The sequence below is a fragment of the Mustela erminea genome, chromosome 19, assembly GCF_009829155.1.
Source record: "Mustela erminea isolate mMusErm1 chromosome 19, mMusErm1.Pri, whole genome shotgun sequence".
Classification (NCBI taxonomy): domain Eukaryota; kingdom Metazoa; phylum Chordata; class Mammalia; order Carnivora; family Mustelidae; genus Mustela; species Mustela erminea.
In genome coordinates this window covers 47715765-47738686 of record NC_045632.1, presented here as the reverse complement: position 1 = coordinate 47738686, position 22922 = coordinate 47715765, and the positions used below count along the sequence as shown (strand labels likewise).

Here is a 22922-nt window from a genome sequence, read left to right as displayed (position 1 = left end):
CGATCCTAAGGTTTCAAAGATGGGGATGTTGTCGTTCACATGGAAGGTCAAAGCTGCAGAAGCAGAGAAGGTGATGGTGCTTCGAAGCTGGAGTCTGTGCTCCACGGTGACAGGGCCATGGTGCCAGGAAAAGGCACAGGGCCTCACAGGAGCTGCCTTTCTGGTCTGAGGGGCCTAGCAGCTTACCGCGTCCCTGGGTCACTGCTAGGATCCCTCAGATAGCCTTCCAAAAACCGGCTGCCAAATTTCATAACCAGATGCCCATTTCTTTGGCTTGAGACTCACCAGGGGAACACAAGGCATCTGATTGGTCATTGTGGTGGGCATCTTTGCTCTTGGCTACCTGGGATCCAGCATCCCTTTCTTGGCACAGGTGCCTCATGCTCCCCTCTGACAATGAGCCTGACTCTCACTTGCAGCCCAACTCCAGGGCACCACTGGGTTCCCCAGGCCTCAACTGAGGAACCAACCACAGCCAGAGAGTTGCAGCAAAACATTTGCCAGTTGCTCATTGCAGAGAAAGAGCCTCTACCTCTTCTCCCTGGACTTGAACCTGGCATATGAGAGCTGGCACTGCTGGAGCTCGTGAGTCATCTTGCCGCTGTGTGTGCGGGATCTGCCCGAAAGTGGAGCTGACACAGCAGATGGTAGGGCAAAGAGATGGTGGGAGAGACGGGAGGGCCAGGTGATACTGCCTGACCTTGGTTCAAGCTGTGCCTGAAGCCCACACCTAGACACTTTCCGTTACACAGGCCAAGGCATTTTTTTTTTAAAGTTAGACTCTCATTTGCTAAAAATTAGAACCAAAAAGTTCCTTCTGGCATTATAAGGTAGTCAGTATTGAAAAATCCATTTTTAGAAGCCAATTTGGACTGGCAGAGAGTGGAGGAAGCATGAGTGCTTGGGGCCGGCAGAGCCGGGGAGTCTGGTAGGTTGAATAAGGGGCCTCCTCCCCATGTCCCTGTTGGAATCCCCTCAACCTGTGAATGTTTCCTGGGGTAGCAAAAGAGGGACTTTGCAGATGTGATTAAGTAAAGTCTTGAGACGGGGCGATGGATCTGGGTGAGGCCAGTGGTATAATCACAGGTGTCCTTGCAAGGGGGAGGCAGAGCGTGACTCGCCTGCCGAGAGTAGCGAAGGGCATGTGGTGATCTCAGCAGAGCGAGAATGATGAGAAGACACTGCTGTGGGCTTTGAGGATGGAGGAAGGGGCCAGGATCCACGGAATGCCAGGAATGCAGCTCTGGAAGCCAGAAAGGGCAAGAAAGGGGATATTCCTAGATTTTCCCCAGAGCCTCTGGAGAGAGTAGAGGGAGCCTGGCCATGTCCACACTTGGCTTCGGCCCAGTGAAATGGATTCAGACTCTTGACCTCCTGAACGGAAAGAAAATAACATGATTTTGTTTGGAGCCACTAGTTGATGGTGATGTGCGGAGGAGGGTGTGGAGGCTAGCCCGCATTCCCACTGGCTCCATTCCTTGGGCTGTGAAATTACCCTGGCTCAGACACAGGTTGGGGAGAGTTAAGGAAGAGAAAAGGGGGCCCGGAAGGGCTTCGAGCTTGACTCGGCATTGTGCCCACGGCCAGCTGAGGCCACAACTGAGGTGGGAGAGACGGGAGGGCCAGGTGACACTGCCTGACCTTGGTTCAAGGCCAGCTGAGACCACCGCTTCTCTTCCCACTTTGCCCCTTCTGCTCCTTCATCAGAGCTGCGTTTCCTCTTGTGCCAGGGCTCCCTGCTTGCTTTTATTGCTTATCCAAACTTCTCTGGGAGGTGGAAAAGAAAAAAAAAAAAAAACGGTGAATGCAGGAGCTTCAAGCATTCTGAGGCATGCAGGGCTGGTGGGGGAACAGAGAGGGATAGTTATGGAAGGGACTGAAGCTTAGGCCACAGAGAGGCACTTGCAGCCCTCAGGCTTCAGGCTTCAGACTGATTTCAGGAAAAAGGTCTCAAAGCCACCCCTGGGATGCTGCTTCTCAAACATGGTCTGGTATTAACATTTAATGAATGAACATTAATTAACATTAGCCGCCTCGGTTTCCTCAGTAAAGGAGTGTCTGTCGGGGCTGGCATTTACTGAGCATGTATTACAGGACAGGCACAACTTCAAGAGCTCTGCTGGTAGGGGAGTCCAAGGTCACATGGGGCAGGCCTCGCTCAGCAGCTTGGGACTGCCACACAGAAGAATACCTGGGGTGTGCCACCAAGCAATCAATAAAGCTGTTTTTGTTTCAAAAGAAAACTAAAGAACCTGGCTGTGGAGGGGTGGGCTGAAGAGGACAGGGAGGTGCACCGGGCTGCCTGGCTTCAGCCTTGGTGAACACAGCCTGGCACAAGAAAAGGATTTTCTACCCTTTGTCAGAAAGAAAGGGGTCTGGGTCCGTCATCTTGGTGTCTAAGGACCCTGCAGCTCCAAGGCTTTAGGGTCCCAGGGGGTGCTTTGCTTAGTGGCACTTGGTGTGAAGGAATGAAGGAAAGGAAGCGATCCTGGAGAACGGAAAGCCAGCCACCAGTTTCAGATTTTCTTTTTTATCTCGGAGACACGTGCCCTTCACAGACACATCTCATTCAATCGTCACGACAGCTCTTTTAGGTGTCTACGTTATCTGCACTTTACAGGGAAGTAAACCGGAGCACGGGGTCATATGGCCAGGAGGACAGAGCCCGGATTCTAACCAGCCATGTCCGACTCCACAGCCCAGGACCCTAGGGACCGCTAATATGTCTTAGAACAGTTCCACTTTGGGGGCAACAGAAATTGAGGAATGATGGAGACAGATGGAAGCATCCAGAAATGAGGCTCCCCCTACCTTCCTCCCAGTCCTTCCACCTTCCTTTTCCAATCACAATGTTGGACAACCGATGCTCCTCGCAGAAAAATCAATGCGAGAACTACACACGTTCCTTTGCTGCAGGGCTCCGTGCCCTCAGCACCGTGCTTGATTTATTTATTTATAATCTGATTTGGAAACAAAAAGGCCACACTGGAGAAAGGGGGACCCTCCTATACTGTTGGTGGGAATGCAAGCTGGTGCAGCCACTCTGGAAAACAGCATGGAGGTTCCTCAAAAAGTTGAAAATAGAGCTACCCTATGACCCAGCAATTGCACTGCTAGGTATTTACCCCAAAGATACAAATAGAGTGATCTGAAGGGGAACCAGCACCCCAATGTTTATAGCAGCAATGTCCACAATAGCCAAACCATGGAAAGATCCCAGATGTCCATCAACAGATCAATGGATAAAGAAGATGTGGTATATATATATATATAGATATATAATGGAATACTATGCAGCCATCAAAAATTGAAATCTTGTTATTTGCAACGGCATGGATAGAACTAGAGGGTATTATGCTGAGTAAAATAACTATATCAGAAGAAGACAATCACCGTATGATTTCACTCAAGTGGGATTTAAGAAACAAAGCGAGGATCCTAGGGGAAGGGAAGGAAAAATAAAAGAAGATGAACTCAGAGAGGCACACAAACCATAAGAGACTCTAAATCATAGGCAACAAACTGAGGGTTACTGGAGGGGAGGGGGGTGAGGGGATGGGGTACCCGGGTGATGGGCATTAAGGAGGGCCTGCTGTAGTGAGCACTGGGTAGAAGACTGATGAATCACTGAACTCCCCCTCTGAAACTAATAATACGCTAAATGTTAATTAATTGAATTTAAATTAAAAAAAATATATATTTTTTAAAAGGCCACAGTGTCACTGGAGACCACTTGGCCACGTGCTCTAGTCTCAGCACTGCCTCAGCTCTGCGGCCCTGAGCTGGAGCAGAGACAGCAGCCAAGCCGGCATCCACGTGGCTCTCTCTGGCTTCCAAGGGGTAAAGGCTGCTTCGTGTGTGGGCTGCCCTGGGTGTGTCTTTCCCGCAGATGCCATGAAGTGGCATGTTCTCTACCAGCTGAGCAGTCCTGCCAAAGAGACAGACCCAAGGGGCATGTTCCTACTGCTGGCTCTTAACCACAGACACACCCATGCCTTAATTTTCACCCCAGCTTCCTCATGATGCATGTGTGTACACATGGCCTGGCCAGTCAGCCACCGGAGTCCAGAACCCCGTCATGCTCATGAACTCACGGGGAGGAGCAGGAGTCTAAGACAGTGCCTGGCTTTCCTCTGAGACAGCGCTTTCTTAGCATGCCTGTCCATGTGGTTTCTTTCTTTGTTCTTTTATGTGACATGAGGGGCAACTTGGAAAAAAACAATGCTCAAACAAGACAGACACTTTAAATGGCCCGGTCAGGATTGCCTGCAAAGTCATACCCATGCACACACGCGTGTGTGTACACATGTGTGTGACAGGGAGAGATGGTGAGAGTGTCTGGGCATCGTCTTCCAAGCTTCTGTTTCTCTTACTAAAGGTGAGGCTTAGGAGAATTCTAATTGGAAAAGAAAGGTTAGTGTTGGGACACCTGATAAAAGGGACCTTTAGCCAATGAGTGGCTTATGTTTTTCAGACTGTCTGCAGGGAAAGCCTGTCTAAAAGGCAAGTGGCATTTTTTTTTTTCTAATCAAGGTGACATTTATCCCTTGAGCCTTTCCATTTGACAGATGCCAAGAAGCCAACAGAAAAGAATCTTTAATCAGTGATGAAATGATTCTACCTCGCCACAAATACCCGGCAAGGCAGGAGCAGTCACCGATTAGAAAATACCCTTTGAGGATCTACTCTGTGCTGTCCACTCTGTGCTGGGCTGTGGGATCCAGAGGGGACAGGACAGAGGAGTTCCCTGGCCTCCAGGGTTTGAAGGGCCCACTGGGACGTCGGACGCTGAGCCATAATTATAAGTGTGATGTGTCCCGGAGGAGATGGGCTACCAGAGTCTATGACAGGAGAGGTCAGTAGGGAAGGGTCTCCATGGAAGCCTCCTGGGGCTGAGACTTGACAAGGGAGCAGGGGCTGGTGAGGCGGGGCATGGGAAGAGGCATGGGAAGAGTAGAGAGCACGGGCTTAGGCAGGAATGCACCGGACGGGAAAGGGGCTGGCATGGGGAGGGCAGAGTGAAGTGAGAAGCCAGGGAGGAACACAGGGAGGGCCCACGCGGAGACTAACCGAGCACAGCAGGTATTCTGTACTTCATCCTAAGAAGCACGGGTGCTCACTGAAGGCTGAAAACCCGGGCCATGATCTGTTCATCACTTGGCTACCTGGGGGGTGATGAAGCCCGGCTGGGGGCATCAACACAGTCTAGGGAAGAGAGGACGGCACCCGAACTAGGACAATCACCATGGAAATGGGAAGGATGGGGTCTGAGAAGGCAGATTAGTAGCACTTGGTGATGGGTTGCTGAGTGAGGTCAGGGACGGAAAGGAATCTGGATGCCTCTCAGGACAGCGCTGTCGCTCTTGGCGACGGGGGCCCCCGGAGGAGAGGCAGGGAGGGGCCAGCGAAGACACGAGCCACCCGGGAAACACCCACGAGGAGACGTCAAGAAGGAGAGGCTCTTGGGACGCAGCAGAGGGTCCAGGTGGAGAGGCAGGGGCGCCTCGGCGGCGGGGGCGCCTCGGCGGCAGGGGCTAAGCGGCTTCGCAAGAAGAGCGGGGCCTGGAAGGAAGCCCTGCGTCCCCCACACGGCGCACCTGTTCCTGGGTGAGAAGGACTGGAAGGTTGAGGGGTGAAGCTGGGAAGCAGGAGAGCGCCCTGTTATTCAAAGCAAGGAAGGCAGGTGTTTCTGAAGGAGGGTTGGGGAGTTATGTTGAATGAGGCGGAGTTTTCTTTCTGAAGAAAAAAAAAAAAAAAGCTGACTTTTTTGCCTCTTGATTACAAATCTCCCCACTACTTTCAAAAGTCTGAACTCCTCATCCTGGACGCCAGGCCTCTCACACACAACTGTCGATCTAGAGCCCAGACTTCTCCCTGGCTTCTCCCCCGCCGGTGAAGTCTGCACAGCAGCCGCGCTGACGGGCCCTCTGCGGACACTGTAGGTAGATGCATCCTTGCCCTTCCAGCATTCGCCCTCCAACACGGTCAGCTTTTGCCCGCAGATCTGCCCCACTCCTACCCCATTCAGTCCATGCGGTTCTGAGGTCACCACGGCAGCCCTTGGTGTGGGGCAGGTGGCCCAGGCCCGCGCGGATCAGTGCTTTGCCCTCCATGGAGCCACTGACTTGGGAGGGGACAGGAAATGGGACTGAGTTGGTCCGATCAGAGTGAATCTCCAGAGACTTCTGGTACAAGGCCTAATGTTCTTTCTGGGAGCTCAGACCTGCAAGGATGCAGCCCCAGGAGTGTTAGCAGACACATGCAGGCCAGGGGAGAAGAGCTGGCCTGAGAACTCGGCTAACACACGAGAGAGCAGAGCTGGGGGGTGGGACGCCTGGGTCTGGTGACACTGTTTGAGCCTTGCTTTCAGCTGGGCCAGAAGCCAGAGTGAATCTGGACTTTTGAGTTGTAGGAGCCAGTGAATGTCCTTTCCTTTTTGTTTTTGTTTGGGATCAGGTTTCCTGTCACTTGTGACAGAATGGAATCCATGAACCCCAGCAACATAAACATGCTATTCCTGTGAGGCAGAGTGTTTCCTCGTGGCTCTGCCGGAGACACTGAAATGTGCTTCTCAGGACAGCCTTCTTGGATCCCTCTGGGCTGTCATCCCCGCTCTGTCCTTCCTCAGAGTCTGGTGTGATCACATGTTCCCTCCGCTTCCCCAAGAGCCTCAGGCCCGGGGTAATGTCTTACTTTTATATGCCTCACACCTCACACACTGCCTGATGTGTAAGAGTCACTTACCAAATGTTTCCTGAGTGAATGAGTGAACAAATGAATTATAAGCAAAAGTTCGATATTGAGAAATAGGAAGATCCCGAAGACAGAGGGGTAAATGGTTAAAAAGATATTCAAACCAATGAAAAATTAAGCATATCATCTCCAGTATTGGTCAAGCACATTTTCAAAACACCATTATTTTAATTATGGAAATGGCCTCTCAAAAATGAGAAAGAAACAAAGCATGTCCCTTGCTCCCAGATAGAATAAATTCATGTCGCTATGTTACATCAAAAATAACTTCACAGAATCTGGTATTCAAAGCTCATTAGGTCAGGTTGGCTGATTTCATCCCAAACCGAAACAGTCCTTGGCACCTAATGAGCAGGGCCCGCCGTTCAGGCCCCGGCCCGGCTTCAATGCTATTAGATGTCTTCGGAAGACATCCAGAGCAAGCAGTGGTTACCGTGGTAACAAGCAAGGGAAGGGGAAAGCTGGCTGTCATCTACAGGATGAGGGCTGCATACGGGAAGTACCGACAAGCCGAGGAAACAACATGAGCCTTCCCTACTCAGAGTGGCTACTGGACGTTCAGGTGCCGAACACAGAGCCGGCTGAACATCCAAGGAGGCGGCTTTGGACTCCCAAGAAAATGTTCCTGAGGCCTGAAACAGGCTGTTTATATTCTTTTAAGGAGTGTTTTCCAAATTAAGTTTGGATTTAGCTGTTAATTGAACAGAGAGACACTTCGAAATCCAAATATTGTGAAGACGGCTTTCCTCTTTTGGCACTCACCACCTCCCACTGCCTTGAGCAGATATATATGTCTGCATGGACACGTGTGCATATATATGGGGTAGACCGAAACCCACTGAAATATGTAGAGCGTGGAGCTCAGTGCAGCACATATTCCCTGTATCGTAATCCTTGATTTCATGCTTTGGGTTTGAAATGCTTAAGAGAATGCTATCAAGACTTCATTTTTTTTAGCAGCGAATTTCTAATGAGCCAACCACTTGATTCAAAATTAAAGCAGGCTTATGGATATTGTGCTGCTAATATGGGGGTAATTGGTGTTTTCAAAGATGTTTTATCTGCTCTTCCTGTTCGAAAATCTAGGATTGAACCATGATTTGAGGCCCTTTGTTCTTTCTGTTAATAATTAGCTGTTGGAACTGAAACCCGAAAGACCAGCACACGGAATTCAGGAAACCCAGTGCAAAGCCTGCAGGGGAGGAGAATGACCAGCAGAGAAGGGCTGTGAGGGACTGCCCGGCACGTGGTACCTGATCTGATTTTCCTCGTCGTCCACCAGGAAGAACCAGCGGAACTTCACCAGCAAGGGGCTGCAGTTGGTGATTGTCACGTATCGAATGACCTCGGTGTCATTCAGGATACAGCCGAAATCCAGCTCCATGGCCTCAAAGCTGAGGTTGGGGTAGTTCACTTCTCCCCGCAGGTTCAGGCTGTCTACTTGGGGGTGCTCTATGTATTTGATCGCTAGAATCTCTTCTGCCACCCAGTTGTTCAAATCGTTTCTGTAGGAAGGGTCGAATTTGACCAGCAACTTTTTTTCTCCATCAATCTCCAGTTTAATGGGCTACAAGCAAGATAATGGGGAATTACTAACTTTTGTACTGTGCATTTCCAACAAGCTCCATGAAACAGGACAACCAAAGTGATCTCTATGTATTCATACACATACACAAACACAGATGCACACATCTGTACACACAGATTAGTATGAAATGCATATACACTTCTTTGGTCCCTAATTATATGTTCACACCTATGCATAATTAAATAGCTAGTATATCTAAATCTATATAGATATCTATACTATATCGATAACTATAGGTATTTTATATACATAAAGGCACACACACATATTTTATTAGTTGGAAACAAAAGCAAGGAGAATCTGGACCAGAATCATCTGAAGGAAAGGATTTTGGTAATAGTTGTGGAGTGACAAGGATTGAGGAGTTGCAAAAGGGAAAGTCTGCAATGAGTAACTATTATAAAATATTCTTAACTGAAAACGAGTTAGATTTTAAAATGCTCTTCCTAGACAAGTGGGAAAAATCTGCTGCTTAAGAAATGTTTAAAAAGCCTTCTACAGCCCTGGGGGAGGGGCTCGGGAGCAGGTGACCCAGAAAGGGATGGATGAGGCAATTTCATTTCTTTACTCCTGCCTGCAATTCTAACTCTTAAGCACAGTGTTAGCTACTTTCTGCTGTTTTCCATTCAACTTAAAATGACACTTGGGAGCTTGGCAGAGTTTGTTTAGTGGACGGTGTTTATCCTTTTCTCTCTCTGATGCAAATCCTCATGTGTTCCTTGCCGCCAAGGTCACTGGAACACCTTAGCATACAAAGCCTGGCTACCAGTTGGCTTTCCTAGGAGTTGGTCAATTCCCACAGTTAATCCGCAGGAAAGGCACCTCCTGGTTTTGCAGAAAGCGCCCCCAGGCAGTCGGAGGCAGGACTGAGTGTTTTACAGATCTCTTGCCTCTCTGTGGAGTTGGGAGTTCGAGGGTTCAGGTCTTTCCCTGAGCACCTCAGTGTGACAGGATTAGATTGCTTCGGTGGCTAAAGCCAACCACCTGACTCAAGAACCAGAGGAAGGCCAGGGACCCTTCAGTCAGTTCATCCCATCCGCGAGCACGGCCGGCCCCCTGTGCTGGTGGCCAGGGCACAGCGACAGCGCATTCCTGCAGCTGCCGCCACGTCCAGCATGAGTGACTACGATGCCTGCCATTTCCGTATCTTCGAAGATCGACTTAAAGGCTTTCTCCCCTTTGTCGTTTTGTAGAAACGATACACAGCTGCAGAAGGCTGCATTATGTGTAAAAGCACAAAGAAGAGAAAGGAGAAACTCATCTACAATGTCACCACATGTTATTTCTCAGAGTTAACGTTTTTTAAACATGAGTCCAGACAGAACGGATGGGTAAATATGATTTTTACAAAAAATGAAATTAGACTAATTTTTTAAGTATTTGGGTTTTTCCTAAAAACAAAAACAAAAACAAAAACAAAAACAAAAACAAAAACCACCTGAAAAAAAGTATTCTGACTCTGGAGCCAGACTGCTTGGGTCCAAATCTGGCTTCTGCCAGTTACCAGGTCTGTGAATATGAGGAAAGCTGCCTAGACTTCCTAGACCTCAGCTTCTCTATCTGTGAAATAGGGGTAGTAACAGTCCCTACTTTTTTTTAAGAGGCTAAAATGAGTTAATATTTATGTAATGTGTTCAGAGCGGTGCCTGGCACACAGTGCAAGTATGGTATATGAGTGCCGATTACTACTAGTATCCCTTTGTGATCAAGAAGATAGCTAAGTATTAAGCAGTTTCAAATTTAGATAATAGCTTACTGAGGCCGCCTGTAAAAAGGAAGGAAATATCAACACACTTATGCTCCCTGCATCTCCCAGTTTTTATTGGCTGTAGTGTTCCTTTTTAAATGTAGAGCTTTCAAACATTCTGCTCCCAAGTCATAACCACCAAAGTCGTGTAGTCCCAGTTCTACAGCTGAATGGGCTCAGTGCTTCCCACCAGTCTTTCCCTTCGAGGCTTTTCCATTGCCGAGTGCTTTATTCGGTTCTTCTCCTGCATTGTGTGTTCTTTCTCCTGTTGTATTTCATTGGCCCCAGTTGTCTGAATGCTGTGTTCATTGATTCTCGCATTCTGAGAGTGTCTGCCTGTTGTCTTTACGCTCAAAAGACGGTAGCTGGGTTGCTCTTTCTTGGAAAACTCTGTAGTAATTGCTCCCTTGTCATCTGGCATTAAGTATTATCATGGAGAAGTCTGTGCTGAGTCTAAACTTCTCCCTTGACGGGCCCTTTCTTTTCTGCTTAGAGACCATAGAACTCTTTGGGTCTCAGTAAGACCAGGAACTTCACTAAGATATGTCTCCCTGTTGAGTATTTCATAACATTCTGTCCCAGGACAAGGTATGGACTTACTTTAAAAAATCGAAACCTCTTATTCAAGCCAACTAGTTCCCCTTCCCTGAAGTAACCAAGGTCACAAGTGTCTTATCTTTGTTGGAGATATTGTATGAATAGAAAATCATGTTCAGTAATATATTTTTAAAATTTTTTATACACATGAGAGCATACTGTGCACTCCTGTTCCGCCACTTGCTTTTTTCACTGGGAGATCACCCATCAGTGCATATGGAGTTGCCTTGTAGCAGCATTTTCTTCTATCGTAAAATTCTGCCAACATTGACTTAACCAATCTCCTACTGATAGATTTTGGCTCCCAATATTTTGCTCTTATTATCAATGCCTCAATGAATATCCTTGCTGAAGGGTAAATTCAGCTGAAGGGTAAATTCTTAGCAATAGAAGAAGTAGATCAAAGGGTATGGGCATTTAAAATTTTAAATTTAAATTTTCACAGCTGTAGCCATATCACCTGATGTATACCTTTCCCAACACTGTTTCCACAAGCCTTCCCAACACAGAAAACTACCCAATTTTTGCTCTTTGCTAATCTGATAGGAAAAAAAATGTGTTTCATCGTAATTTGAATTTCATTTCATCTAATGTAATTAAAGTTGAGCACATCTTCATGTTTAAGAACTGCTTTATTTTTCTTTCGGTGAACTCTGTTCATTTCCCTTGTCTATTTTCCTAATGGGCTGTTGGTATTTTTCCTATTGATTTGTAGGGTCTCTTTATTTTTTTAAACTGTACATATGCTTTTATTAAAGTTATACATGCAAATAATATGAAAGGTCAGACTGCACTTTAAGAGTTACTACAAGAAGCGGTAGTTCCTGACCCAACCTGACATCCCAACAATCCAGAGGCTGTCACGTCTCAATTCGTATTATGGGGCTGGTCCATGGAGCAGCTTCCTTGGGCAGAGACGGGATGATCAAGTTGTGGACATACCCCAGATGCCAGGCATAATGCTGAAGGGGTGAAACTCACACTAGAAACATCAAATTTCCCCTGACATTTTTACCAGTTTCTCTGGGAAAGAGCACTTATCTTTAGGTCTTAGGATAAGAGCCAGCTGCCCACATTTTTTGTGTGGGGTCAGGAGGGACAGCTGTCTAGTGCCCGTGGAATTCCTCTATTTCTAGTGCTTGCTTCACACTTCTTACCTCTGATCTCAGGCTATTTAGGCTGAATGACTCCAACATCTTTGAGATTTCACTGGGGAATTTTCTAGAATGCAGGTTTTTGTGGCTTTTTGTCAACGCATTCCATCCTCACTCTCTCTTCTAGAATTTGTTCAAATCTCTTATTATTTGGTTATCTCTATCCTCTTCTCACTTGATTTTATTGTTCTGGGCTTCTTTCCTTCTGATCATTTCTACTTTTATCTTAAGGTTTCAGGAGGGACAAGAGAGTGGGTCTGATCTACCACCTAGACTGAGAAAGCTGGTCATGTCGGAATTTTCATTTTGTCATCCCACTTGTTCTCCTTTGCTCTGAGTTTAGTCTTTGTCTCCACTTAGAACTCTTGTATCTCATCTTTAAGTTGTTTTTTTTTTTTTTTTTTAAAGATAGGTCATACCATCTATCATTTCTTTGAGACTGTAGAGAACAACATTTATACTTTTGGTCCTCCTCCTTGTGTAGGTTCCCTGGCAGTAGGTTTTTCTTCTGCCTCTTCTGTATTTTATTCCTCTGTTCAAAGATCTTAGCTGTTTTTTTTTTTTTTTTCCCCCAGCTCAGGCTTGAAGGTAACCCAGTAAAGAATTGGGGGTGGGGAGGGGAGTGTGGTCATGCAGTTTACAGCCACCAGCTGGGTACCGTAGGCAACCCTCTCCCTAAGCAGTTCTGTACCCCTGCTCCCCCCAGGATCCATTTCCCTGAGTGAGTCTCACAGCAAATCTTCAGTCATAGGTTCCTTCTTCTGAGGTCGCACTGTCACTGCCTGGCCTCCCTTCCTCCTTTATGTCACTCCTTCATGAGCTGTCTCCCTAGCCTAGGAAGCTGAGCACAGTGGTGTGTGGATCTGGTTTCTCTTTCCCTCCTTCCCTACGGCTCTTCTGTGCCACCTGCCCTATGGCCTGACCATTTCCACTGGCGTCCTCATGTCCAGCAAAGAAGCACGGCGGTGATCCTGTAGGGATATTTACAGAACACTGCGTCCTGCCTCAGACCGGGGGCTCGGTAAACTCACAGCTTTCTCCTTCAGCCCAGTTTGGATTTCTTAGTATCTGGAGATGGGCTCTCTGGTCTAGGGACTGGTTTTAGCTACTTCCTGTTGGCTAGAGTAGGGAGCTTTGGTCCAATTTGAGAAAGTAGAATTCAAAGATCTCTAATGTCATCAGTGGGAAGTCACTGTTTTCTGAAGATTCCAATAGGCAGGAATGAAGGGTCATCATAATGAGCCGAAGTTCTTGCACTGTTAATAACAGTTGGTTGACATCGGAGTTTGTGACATTTAAAAGTGTCTATATTCTTCCCTCTTTGTTTCTTGAATTCTTTCTCTTTGTCTAGACGGAAATTAGGTAGTATACTGACATTGTTCTCTGCCTTTGTCACACACACAACTCTCCCAGGAGCTCGTTAGGACAGCCTTCTGTCAACTTACCTCAGGAATTAATGGCAGGGGAGATTTATCAGTCTCGCAGATAAAGAAGGGTCCGCTTGTTGAAAGTAACACATTCACGGGCAGGGTGGAAATGTTCTTTATAACCAAGGGCTGGTAATCAGGTTCCAGGATAGTGTTAGGTTTCTGCAAAAGAGGAAAAAGAGGAAAGCGAGTTATGGCAAAAATAGTAAGCCTTTAGCAGCCAAAGTCTCATGTTCATTGTTAACAGTAAAATTAGCATTCCCTACCCATCCTTGCTCGCTGCCTTTTTCTCTTGGGCGGATTTAAATAAATCATTTACAGTGGACTATTGATAAATGAACTTACGTAAGCCAGAAAACACGGATTAGATTTCTTACTCTTTTGTTACCAGGGTAAACACACCTATACAAGCCATGCCTCTCGATAGTACTGTTACTATAGGTTTCTAGTATCATAAAACAAAATATAATAAATTAGTGATATCTTGTAGAAGAACCCTGCCTCATTATAATGAACAGAACATTTTCCTTTTACAATATTTCTTCTATGCTTAAAATATCCAAGTTGCAAAAATTTATATGTTTGCAATATATTGTTACAGTGACAAACGTTCACAACCATTTCCTGTACATTTTTCCTGGTAAGACTGGGATAGTTGATTTAGAAGCTTCTCTTCACTTTCTTAGACACATCAAATTTAGTTTTTCAACTGGAGAAAGCATCAGAAATGGATCTTTAGCTGAACATTTTTCTCATTCTGATGTGGGAGCCCATGTTATTTCTCATGTGCTGTGGAAAGGGTATCCTTTAATATCAGCAGGAGGTAACCACAAGCTCAGTCTCCGGCTTCTGAAGAGAGCCTCCCACCAATCGTGCCCACAACTCTAGCCTGTTTTCACCAGCCCTCATTGTTTTGATTTGCTTTTTCTCCTTGTTCCAATTTCAGTTAAATCCTTCTGATTCTATATTTTGGTCAGACTCTGTCCCTGCTTCTTTTTTTGACACAGTCTTCCTTCTGCTGTGGTCCCTGTCCCCTGGTTCTAGCTCGGAGGGGCTCAGGGAACCAGGGCCGGTGATGTCTCTGTCAGTTTGGGCTGCTATAATGAATGTCATAGACAGGGTGCTTTAAGCGACAGACATTGATGTCTCAGAGTTCTGGAGGCTAGAGAGTCCAAGATCAAGGTGCCAGCAGATCTGGTGTCTGGCTTAGACGGCTGTCTTCTCACATGGCTGAGAGGGAGATCATCTCTCTCGTCTCGAATTTCAGGGCACTCATCCCATTCCTGAGGGCTCTGTCTTCACGACTTCATTACCTCCCAAAGGCCCCACCTCCAGCATCACCACTCTGAGGATTAGGAGTTCAGTCTATGAATCTGGGGTCGAGGGTTCGGGGGGACACAAACATTCAGTCCTTAACAGCTGGCTTAAGCCTCCTCTGCCTTAGTTGTACTCCACTGGTCCCCTGTGCACGCCCAGAGTTCTTTCAGGGGTTCGGTCTGGCACTTGGCACGAGATGCCAGCCATTGTTTCCCTCTCTCTAATACAGGTACTGGCTTCACCTTGTGTTTGCAGATGATATAATACAGTCTGGGGAAGGGATGAAGCAGCACGTTGGGGCCATACAAAGGCTAACCACCCAGTGACCTTCCTTCAGACAGCGCTGTCACCTCAGGAAGCCATGACGTGAAGAAGCCATACTTGGTTGGTTTTGGCAAGAGGCCATTTAGAGGTTAGCGATGACAAGGAGTCGATGCACACAGAGCCATTCTATTTTAAAATGACCCCTTCTCTCTGGGTTGTTTGTTTGTCTCCCCACATATCAGGAGACGGGATTTGCTGCTGGACTTCATGAAGCAAACTGGCTGCTACTTTCAGTTGACCTTTTCAATTCCACAGAGATGTGGCTTTATCTGTGTGGTTATGAGTGGTACCACAGTTATAAAGTAGATCAAATCTGAGGAAATGGTTATAGAAGAATTCTTCCCATAGGCAGGGCTGGTATCACCAGATATCTAACGTCCTGGTATCTAATGTCCTAAATCAGACCCACTGCTTTGAGCCCCAAAAGAGACAGGACAGATAATTGGGTGTTACATAATTAACTCGGAACACCAACACCAACAGGTCTCTTGTGCGTGCTGGTTAATAAAGTTGCATTTCTTCATTGTCCCTGATATGGCTTACATGTGAGTGGGAAATAATGAAAAACACAGTAGTTGAACAGAGTTCACAGTTATGATATTTGGGAGGAAGAAGAGAAGGGTAAAAGCAAACGAACACAGAGTTATGATAATTTGTTTCTTAATTCAATAAGTTGCTATCATATTCAAAATATTTGCTCTTTTATTCTAGTGATATCAGAGATTTAAACAAGAATTAAAAAAAACACGTAAGGCTTAAGGATATAAAAAGAAGGAAAGGAACACTATGCACACATTTTTATGAGTGTTTATAGGTTCACAAAAAAAAATCTAATAAGAAACCAGGCTGCATATTTAACATACACTATAATGTCTTGCATAAAATATTCAATAAATATTTGCTGAATTTTCTCTGAATAACCAAATTTAGAGGAAATGCAATGCCACTGAATTTGGTGCAGCTGTTGCCAATAAATTTCTCTCCTGATTACTTAAAAAGGAAAATTTTAAGATAGAGCAATGAAAATGTAATAACTAAGCAGGAACTCATGTAGTATTAATTTTTATATATCTCATAGAGCTTGTTACAGTTGACCATCCTGTAACTGAAACCCCTATTCTACTTCTTCAAAGTCTACTTTCCCCACTAGCCTATTAAGCCAGGGTTTTGCTGTGTCTTTGCTGCCATATGATGTAAGTGCCCCCAAATTATCTGTTGGTTTGAAGTGAACTTGTACACCTGCCCTCCCCTCCTTGATTATAAGCTCCCTTATTCCTCTCCTAGCAGAGCACTTTATGTACGGTGGATGCTCAAGAGATGTTTAATATAATGGAATCCACTACCAGAAACAATGGTCTTGAACATTCTCCTGCGAGTCTCCAGGTAACAGGATTCCTGGTGGCTTGCTCCATAATCAGTTAGGCACTGCCAAACTCAGTCCATCTGTAGGACACCACGTCAGGACCTAGCTTTGATTACATATGTTCCATGCTATGGAACAACAGCTTAATTAATACTTAGTTTTCCCAGTTGGCTGTGAGGTTCATCTGGGAGGGACTATTCTCACTGTTCTATCCCTAGTCTCAACACAGTGCCTGGTATGTGGTAGGCCTTGATAAATATTCCATTAGGCAGCCAGTATGACTGTTCCAATGAATACATCTGACCATGTCACTCCTCTCCCTGCCTATAGTCCTCCAATGGCCACCCAGAACAAAACCCAAAGTCAAGAACATGCCTCCCAGTCATGCCAAACCCATCTGGCCTCTGCCCATTTTCTCTAGATGGCCCTCCCGTCATTCTGGGCACATTCTCTAAGGTGACCTTTTAGTTCTGTATACTCCCAACCTCTTTCCTAACTCAGGCCCTTTGTATGTGCTGTTCCCTCTGCTTGTGATTCTCTGCCCTGCCCTCGTCACCAGACTAACTTCTATTTCTCCTTCAAGTCTCAGCGTGAGGCCCTTGCTGAAGGAAGCCCTCTGTGATCACATGTACAAATAAAGCCATGTCTCCAAGACATGTTCTCACAGAGCCTTTTATCTCTTTTCCATGGCACATTTAAGATTGAATCTTAAATAAATAATTTTAATAATTTGTTTAGTCTGTAACCTCAACCAGTCTCTTAGCTTTGACTATGTCAGGCTGGTTCACCACATTTCCAGCACCAATACAGTCCTCAGCTTGGAAGAGATATTCTCTACGTCTCTGGTTTGGATTTTACATAATTCTAGGATGGAAGTCTGCTTAGGAATAGGAGACATCCTGCTGTGATGTGTCGCCCACCTCCTCACCATCCTGACCCCCTGCACCAAGCAGCGACCATTCCCAGCTTTCCCCATCCTCTGCCTCCTCCATTCATTGCATGTCCCCAATGGCCATATAAAGTCATGGGCGTTTATAGCCACATAAATTAAAGAGTGTGAATCTGTTTAAGTTGATAATTCTCAGGCGGTGTTAGGTGATCTGCATAACAGCTTAACTTCCATTTCCATTTCCTCACACGTGCCATGGGAACAACAACAGAAGCTACAGCACAGATTGTCGTGAGGAAACAGCTGGGAAAGTGCATGTGAGAAGCACAGCTTGACGCCACTGGATACCATTCAGTTAAGTGGTGGATATTCTTTTTTTTTTTTTTTTTTTTAATTTAAATTCTAGTTATTTAACATACAGTGCAATATTGATTTCTGGAGTAGAATTCAGTGGTTCATTACTTACGTACAACACCCAGTGTTCCTCAGAAATGCCCTCCTTAATGCCCATCACCCATCCAGCCCATCCCCTACCCCCCTCCCTCCAGCAACCCTTAGTTTACTCCCTGTCATTAACAGTCTCTTCTGGTTTGTTTCCCTCTCTTCTTCTTTTCCCCCTCTGATATGTTCATCTGTTTTGTTTCTTAGATTCCACCTATGAAATCACATGGTATCTGTCTACCTCTGATTGACTTACTTCACTTAACATAATACACTCTAGCTCCATCTGTGTCTTCATGACTGGCAAGATTTCATTCTTTTTGATGGCTGAGTAATATTCCACTATATCTATCACATCTTTAACCATTCATCATTTGATGGACATTTGGTCTCTCTCAATAGTTCAGCTACTGTTGATTATGCTGCTATAAACACTGGGGGGTGTGTACCTTTTCAAATCTGCATTTTTGTATCCTTTGGGTAAATACCCGGTAGTGCAATTGCGGGATCATAGGGTAGTTCTAGTGTTATTTTTGAGGAACCTCCATTCTGTTTTCCAGAGTGGCTGCACCAGCTTGCATTCCCACCAACAGTGTAAGAGGGTTCCCCCTTCTCGTCACCCTCACCAACACCTGTTGTTTCTTGTGTTAGTTTGAGCTGTTCTTACGGGTGTGAGGTGGCATTTCATTGTGGTTTTGATCTGTATTTCCCTGATGCTGAGTGATGTTGGGCATATTTTGTTTTGTCTGTTAGCCATCTGGATGTGTGTTTTTTTGCAGAAGTGTCTATTCATGTCTTCTGCCCATGCCTTAACTGGATTACTTGTTCTTTGGGGGTTGAGTTTGATAAGTTCCTTACAGATTTTGGATACTAACCCTTTATCAGATATGTCATTTGCAAATACAGGCTGCCTTTTAGTTTTGTGATTGCTTCCTTTGCTGTGCGGAAGCTTTATCTCTTGATGAAGTCCCAACAGTTTATGTTTCCTTTCGTTTCCCTGGCCTCCGGCGACGTGTCTAGTAAGAAGTTACTATGGCTGAGGTCAGAGAGGTTGCTAGTGGCACCTATTCTTACTGATTATAATTATCAATAATTCTACTCCAACCCTTTCTATACTGTGATGTTTATTTAATCTAGTTAGAGTAAAAAGATCAACTAAAATGCATTTTTAGTGTGCTGGAATACCCCTTCACTTACTTTGGTCTTCTAAATCAGGAATGGTGGAAGTAGAATTTCCATAGCAATTTACATTTCAGAGGAAAGTAGGTTTAGATTCAGAAGGTTTAATTCAATGTGTATTGGCCTCTGAAGCTTAAAAGACACTGGCTGGGTGTGGGTGTCAACAGTCTTCCCATTAATTTAGCTTCCAAAATGAAAATGTGAACATGCTGACCCCTCCCCGACCCACCCCCGGCAGCAAGCCACACTGACCTTCTCCAGTCGGTATATGAGCTCTTTCGTGGACAGCTGGATAAGCGGCGCTATAAACTCACAGAGGATATTCACAGTCATCACCAAGCTCTTCCCCTTTTGTGCCCCGATCATGGCATGGCACACCAGCTTTTCTTTGACTTTCTGTAGAGGAGATACACCGGCACTTTTGGAATATCCATTGCTCTGAAAACTTATTTCTCAACAATCAGCAAGCTAATTCTCAACTACCTGCCTGGAAACCCCAGGGAAAAAGCACATTCTTCTGAGCGGTACATTTCAGGGATGCTCTCTGTCACACTATTATTAAAGTATGACTGGCCCACTATGTCCTGGGTGGATCCTGTGTTGGTTTCTGACTGCTCCTGAGGACACAATCTATTTACATTCAGTTTAACATGTATTATGTATCAGGATGGTTAGGGACTGGACATACAGAACAGTGCCAGACGAGGCAGGTAAAATCCGTCCTGGGCTTAAAGTTCAATGGTAGATACAAGATTTCTTTTCAAGCTAGTCAGGAGCTACGACTAGAAAAATGTTGCCTTTCATTCTTGAGTATTCAAAAATCATGCTATAGAAACCAATATTTCTTTGGACCCAAGAGGCCCAGATTTTTATAAAGTACAAAGGGCTTAGAGTGAAGTGATATCTCGAATAGTTTATACTGAAGAATATTCAGGTTTGGGATGTTAATGAATTTAAGTCTCTTTTCAATTATGTACTACAACAGGGAAGAACATTCGGGAGGCTTTTAGTAAATCTTAAACTGAATTTAGAATCCCAGCTGCTCAGATTTAATGCCTTTAAAAATATGATCAGCTCTCGAGAACAACATTGTAGATGTGCTCCCGCAACAGACTGCCAGTGTCTTGAGATGAGGGGATGCGTTCTAGCCATCATGCAGCCTCAGTGCCGAGCACAGTGTTTGTCGTGGGGTACGTACTTGGTAAAAGTTGGCTGAATCCCTGAATACCAGAAAGAAAGAGCACATTATTTACACCACAATGGGAAATAACCTTTTCATTTTTGCACTGAGGATGTGTTTTGCCTGAAAATGCTCTGCGAAGAAAGAATGTAAAGCAAATAAAGTCTGTGACCCTAGAGGAGCTAAGGCAAGGGACGGGCTTTCCCATCTTGTCTGCTGGGAGACCAGTTTCTCCCATTTCCTATTGCGTGAGGAAAAAGTTCAGTATCACCTCCTACTTGAGTGACACCAGCAGGAGCTCAAGCATGATCATTTTGTATCCACAGAGCTCGCATTTGTGAGGTAGAAGAGGCTCAGGTGTGATTTAGGACGTTTCTTTTATTTTTTTGATGGTTTCCAATTTCTATGAGGGAATACAAATAAACAGACAATGATTTGGAACTGCTTAAATGTTTAAAGCAGAATAGTGATGATATAAATATGAGCAGGACATCAAAGCTGATAATAACTCAGCTTTTTAATTGACAAGCAAAATAATGATGGTTATAAATAGGAAACTGTTGTGTCAGGTTGAGAGGGAAGGGACCAAGGATGTCCCAATCCCTAGATAGGAGAGTTGCCTGAGAGTGTCTCTAAAAACATCCTTTTTGAAGAAATGAGAAATTAATATTGCTAAGTGTTGAGAGGAGGCTTAGCTTTGGCTGAACGCTGGCTATCCCTCTGCCAAAGACTTGCTGGCTGGTCCCTGCTGACCCTGGGGAGGAGAACCTACTTGAAATGGCAGTGTAAGGTTGGGCTCATGGTAGCTGTAGAAACAAACAGAAAACTGAGCAGAGCTGAACCCTGAGAGCAATGGGTGCTGCCATGGTAACTCCGTGCTGTGTGAAATGAGCAACCACATCCTTTCTTCAGATAAATGTCAAGGGACTCTCCTAAGAAATAGAGCAAAGATTTATTTAGGGGAAAAATAGCTTCTAAATGTGCTATCCTCTTACCCTGGGAGTAGCAGAATAGCCTTCGAGTATCACGTCGATCGTCTGGTCGGGGTACAGCTCCATTCTGACGGGATGGAGCTGAAACACGGGGCCCAGGGGCACCCTGGACTCCTGGGAGCCCTGAGGTTGGGGCTGGCTCTTAGCAAGACCCTTCTTAGCCAGGCCCTTCTTGCTCAGCTTGCCCTGTGGACGAAAATCTTCATTCATCCAGAACAACTGTTGGACCCGACGCCCTTTGTTGGTCAACTTGAAGCGGTAATAGTAGGTGTCCAGGCTGGAAAAGAGGAGGCAGGGGTTGAGAGCACTCAGCTTTGGGGTGTTCTGTTCAGTTTTCCACACTTGGGATTTACTCCTCTGAAAGTACTTAAAAAGGGAGTAAAGAAATGGACATTATTATTTTTTTTAATTTAGGAAGGCTACATGATGAGGCTATGAGGAGGCTCCGCAGTAACACTTTTAACACAGGGACACTTTTATGTCCATTAAAACATAATGGAGTCCACAGCCTTGAGTCCGGCACCTGGGTCTGGTCCCTGAGTTGCCATCACCAGGGACAGGGCACAGAACACAGACACAGTATGTGCGAAAACCACCCTAATTTATGAGAAATGATTCTGAGGAGTGAAAGGAAGACAAAATACCTCCTGGAGGAGAAATATATTTCAACCCCTGTTGAGTAAATTTCCACTGACTGAGCAAAATACCTTGTGATGTGCTCAACTTGAAGGGCACTTGGAAGAGAAACCACACATACCCAGCAAGCCCGGCCAGAGCTCAAGGGAACTGTATGATGGACCACAACCTCAGCTGGATTAGTCATTTTTCCTAGACTAGTCCTTTAAAAATGCTGCTATTTCATTCATGAATTCATTTCTTTGTTCATTCATCTATACTATAAATATTTATAAAGAACCTCTTGATTGGCTCTTTGTGAGGCACTGGGATTTCTAAGAACTTGGCTCAAACATGATTTTGTTTAGTATTTTTTAAAAAACTGATTTAGGGGCACTTGGGTAGCTCAGTTGATTAATCTGCCTTCATCTCAGCATCTGCTTTCAGCTCAGGTCATGATCCCAGGGTCCTGGGATCAAGTCCCACATCAGGCTCCCTGCTCAGCGCGGAACCTGCCTCTCCCTTCTCCTTCCTGCTTATGTTCTCTGTTGCTATCTCTATCTCTCTTTCTCAAATAAATATATAAAATCTCAAACTCAACACATACAAAACAGATAATCATATCAAAAAATGGGAAGAAGCTATGAACAAACATTTCTCCAATGAAGACATACAAATGGCTATCAGACACATGAAAAAATGTTCATCATCACTAGCCATCAGGGAGATTCAAATCAAAACCACATTGAGATACCACCATACACCAGTTAGAATGGCCAAAATTAGCAAGACAGGAAACAACATGTGTTGGAGAGGATGTGGAGAAAGGGGAACTATTGGTGGGAATGCAAGTTGGTGAAGCCTCTTTGGAGAACAATGTGGAGATTCCTCAAGAATTTAAAAACAGAGCTTCCCTATGACCCTGCCATTGTACTACTGGGTGTTTACCCCAAAGATACAAATGTAGTGAAAAGAAGGGCCATCTGTACCCCAATATTTATAGCAGCAATGGCCACGGTCACCAAACTGTGGAAAGAACCAAGATGCCCTTCAACGGACGAATGGATAAGGAAGATGTGGTCCATATACACTACGGAGTATTATGCCTCCATCAGAAAGGACGAATACCCAACTTTTGTAACAACATGGACGGGACTGGAAGAGATTATGCTGAGTGAAATAAGTCAAGCAGAGAGAGTCAATTATCATATGGTTTCACTTATTTGTGGAGCATAACAAATAGCATGGAGGACATGGGGAGTTAGAGAGGAGAAGGGAGTTGGGGGAAATTGGAAGGGGAGGTGAACCATGAGAGACTATGGACTCTGAAAAACAATCTGAGGGGTTTGAAGGGGC

The 22922-nt window shown here is 45.3% G+C and overlaps 1 protein-coding gene across 5 annotated transcripts in view; it reads right to left on the bottom strand.

Moving 5' to 3' along the window:
• The window catches only part of HYDIN (HYDIN axonemal central pair apparatus protein), a 379729-nt gene that overhangs the window by 137841 nt on the left and 218966 nt on the right, over positions 1-22922 (bottom strand). For all 5 annotated transcript variants that reach the window (XM_032326077.1, XM_032326076.1, XM_032326075.1 and 2 more), the window contains 4 exons: positions 20955-21228; positions 19032-19175; positions 13285-13428; positions 8007-8320 (listed from right to left, as the gene is read on the bottom strand). In XM_032326077.1, the coding sequence (XP_032181968.1) occupies positions 8007-8320; positions 13285-13428; positions 19032-19175; positions 20955-21228 (876 nt within the window). The remainder of the gene's footprint in view (positions 1-8006; positions 8321-13284; positions 13429-19031; positions 19176-20954; positions 21229-22922) is intronic.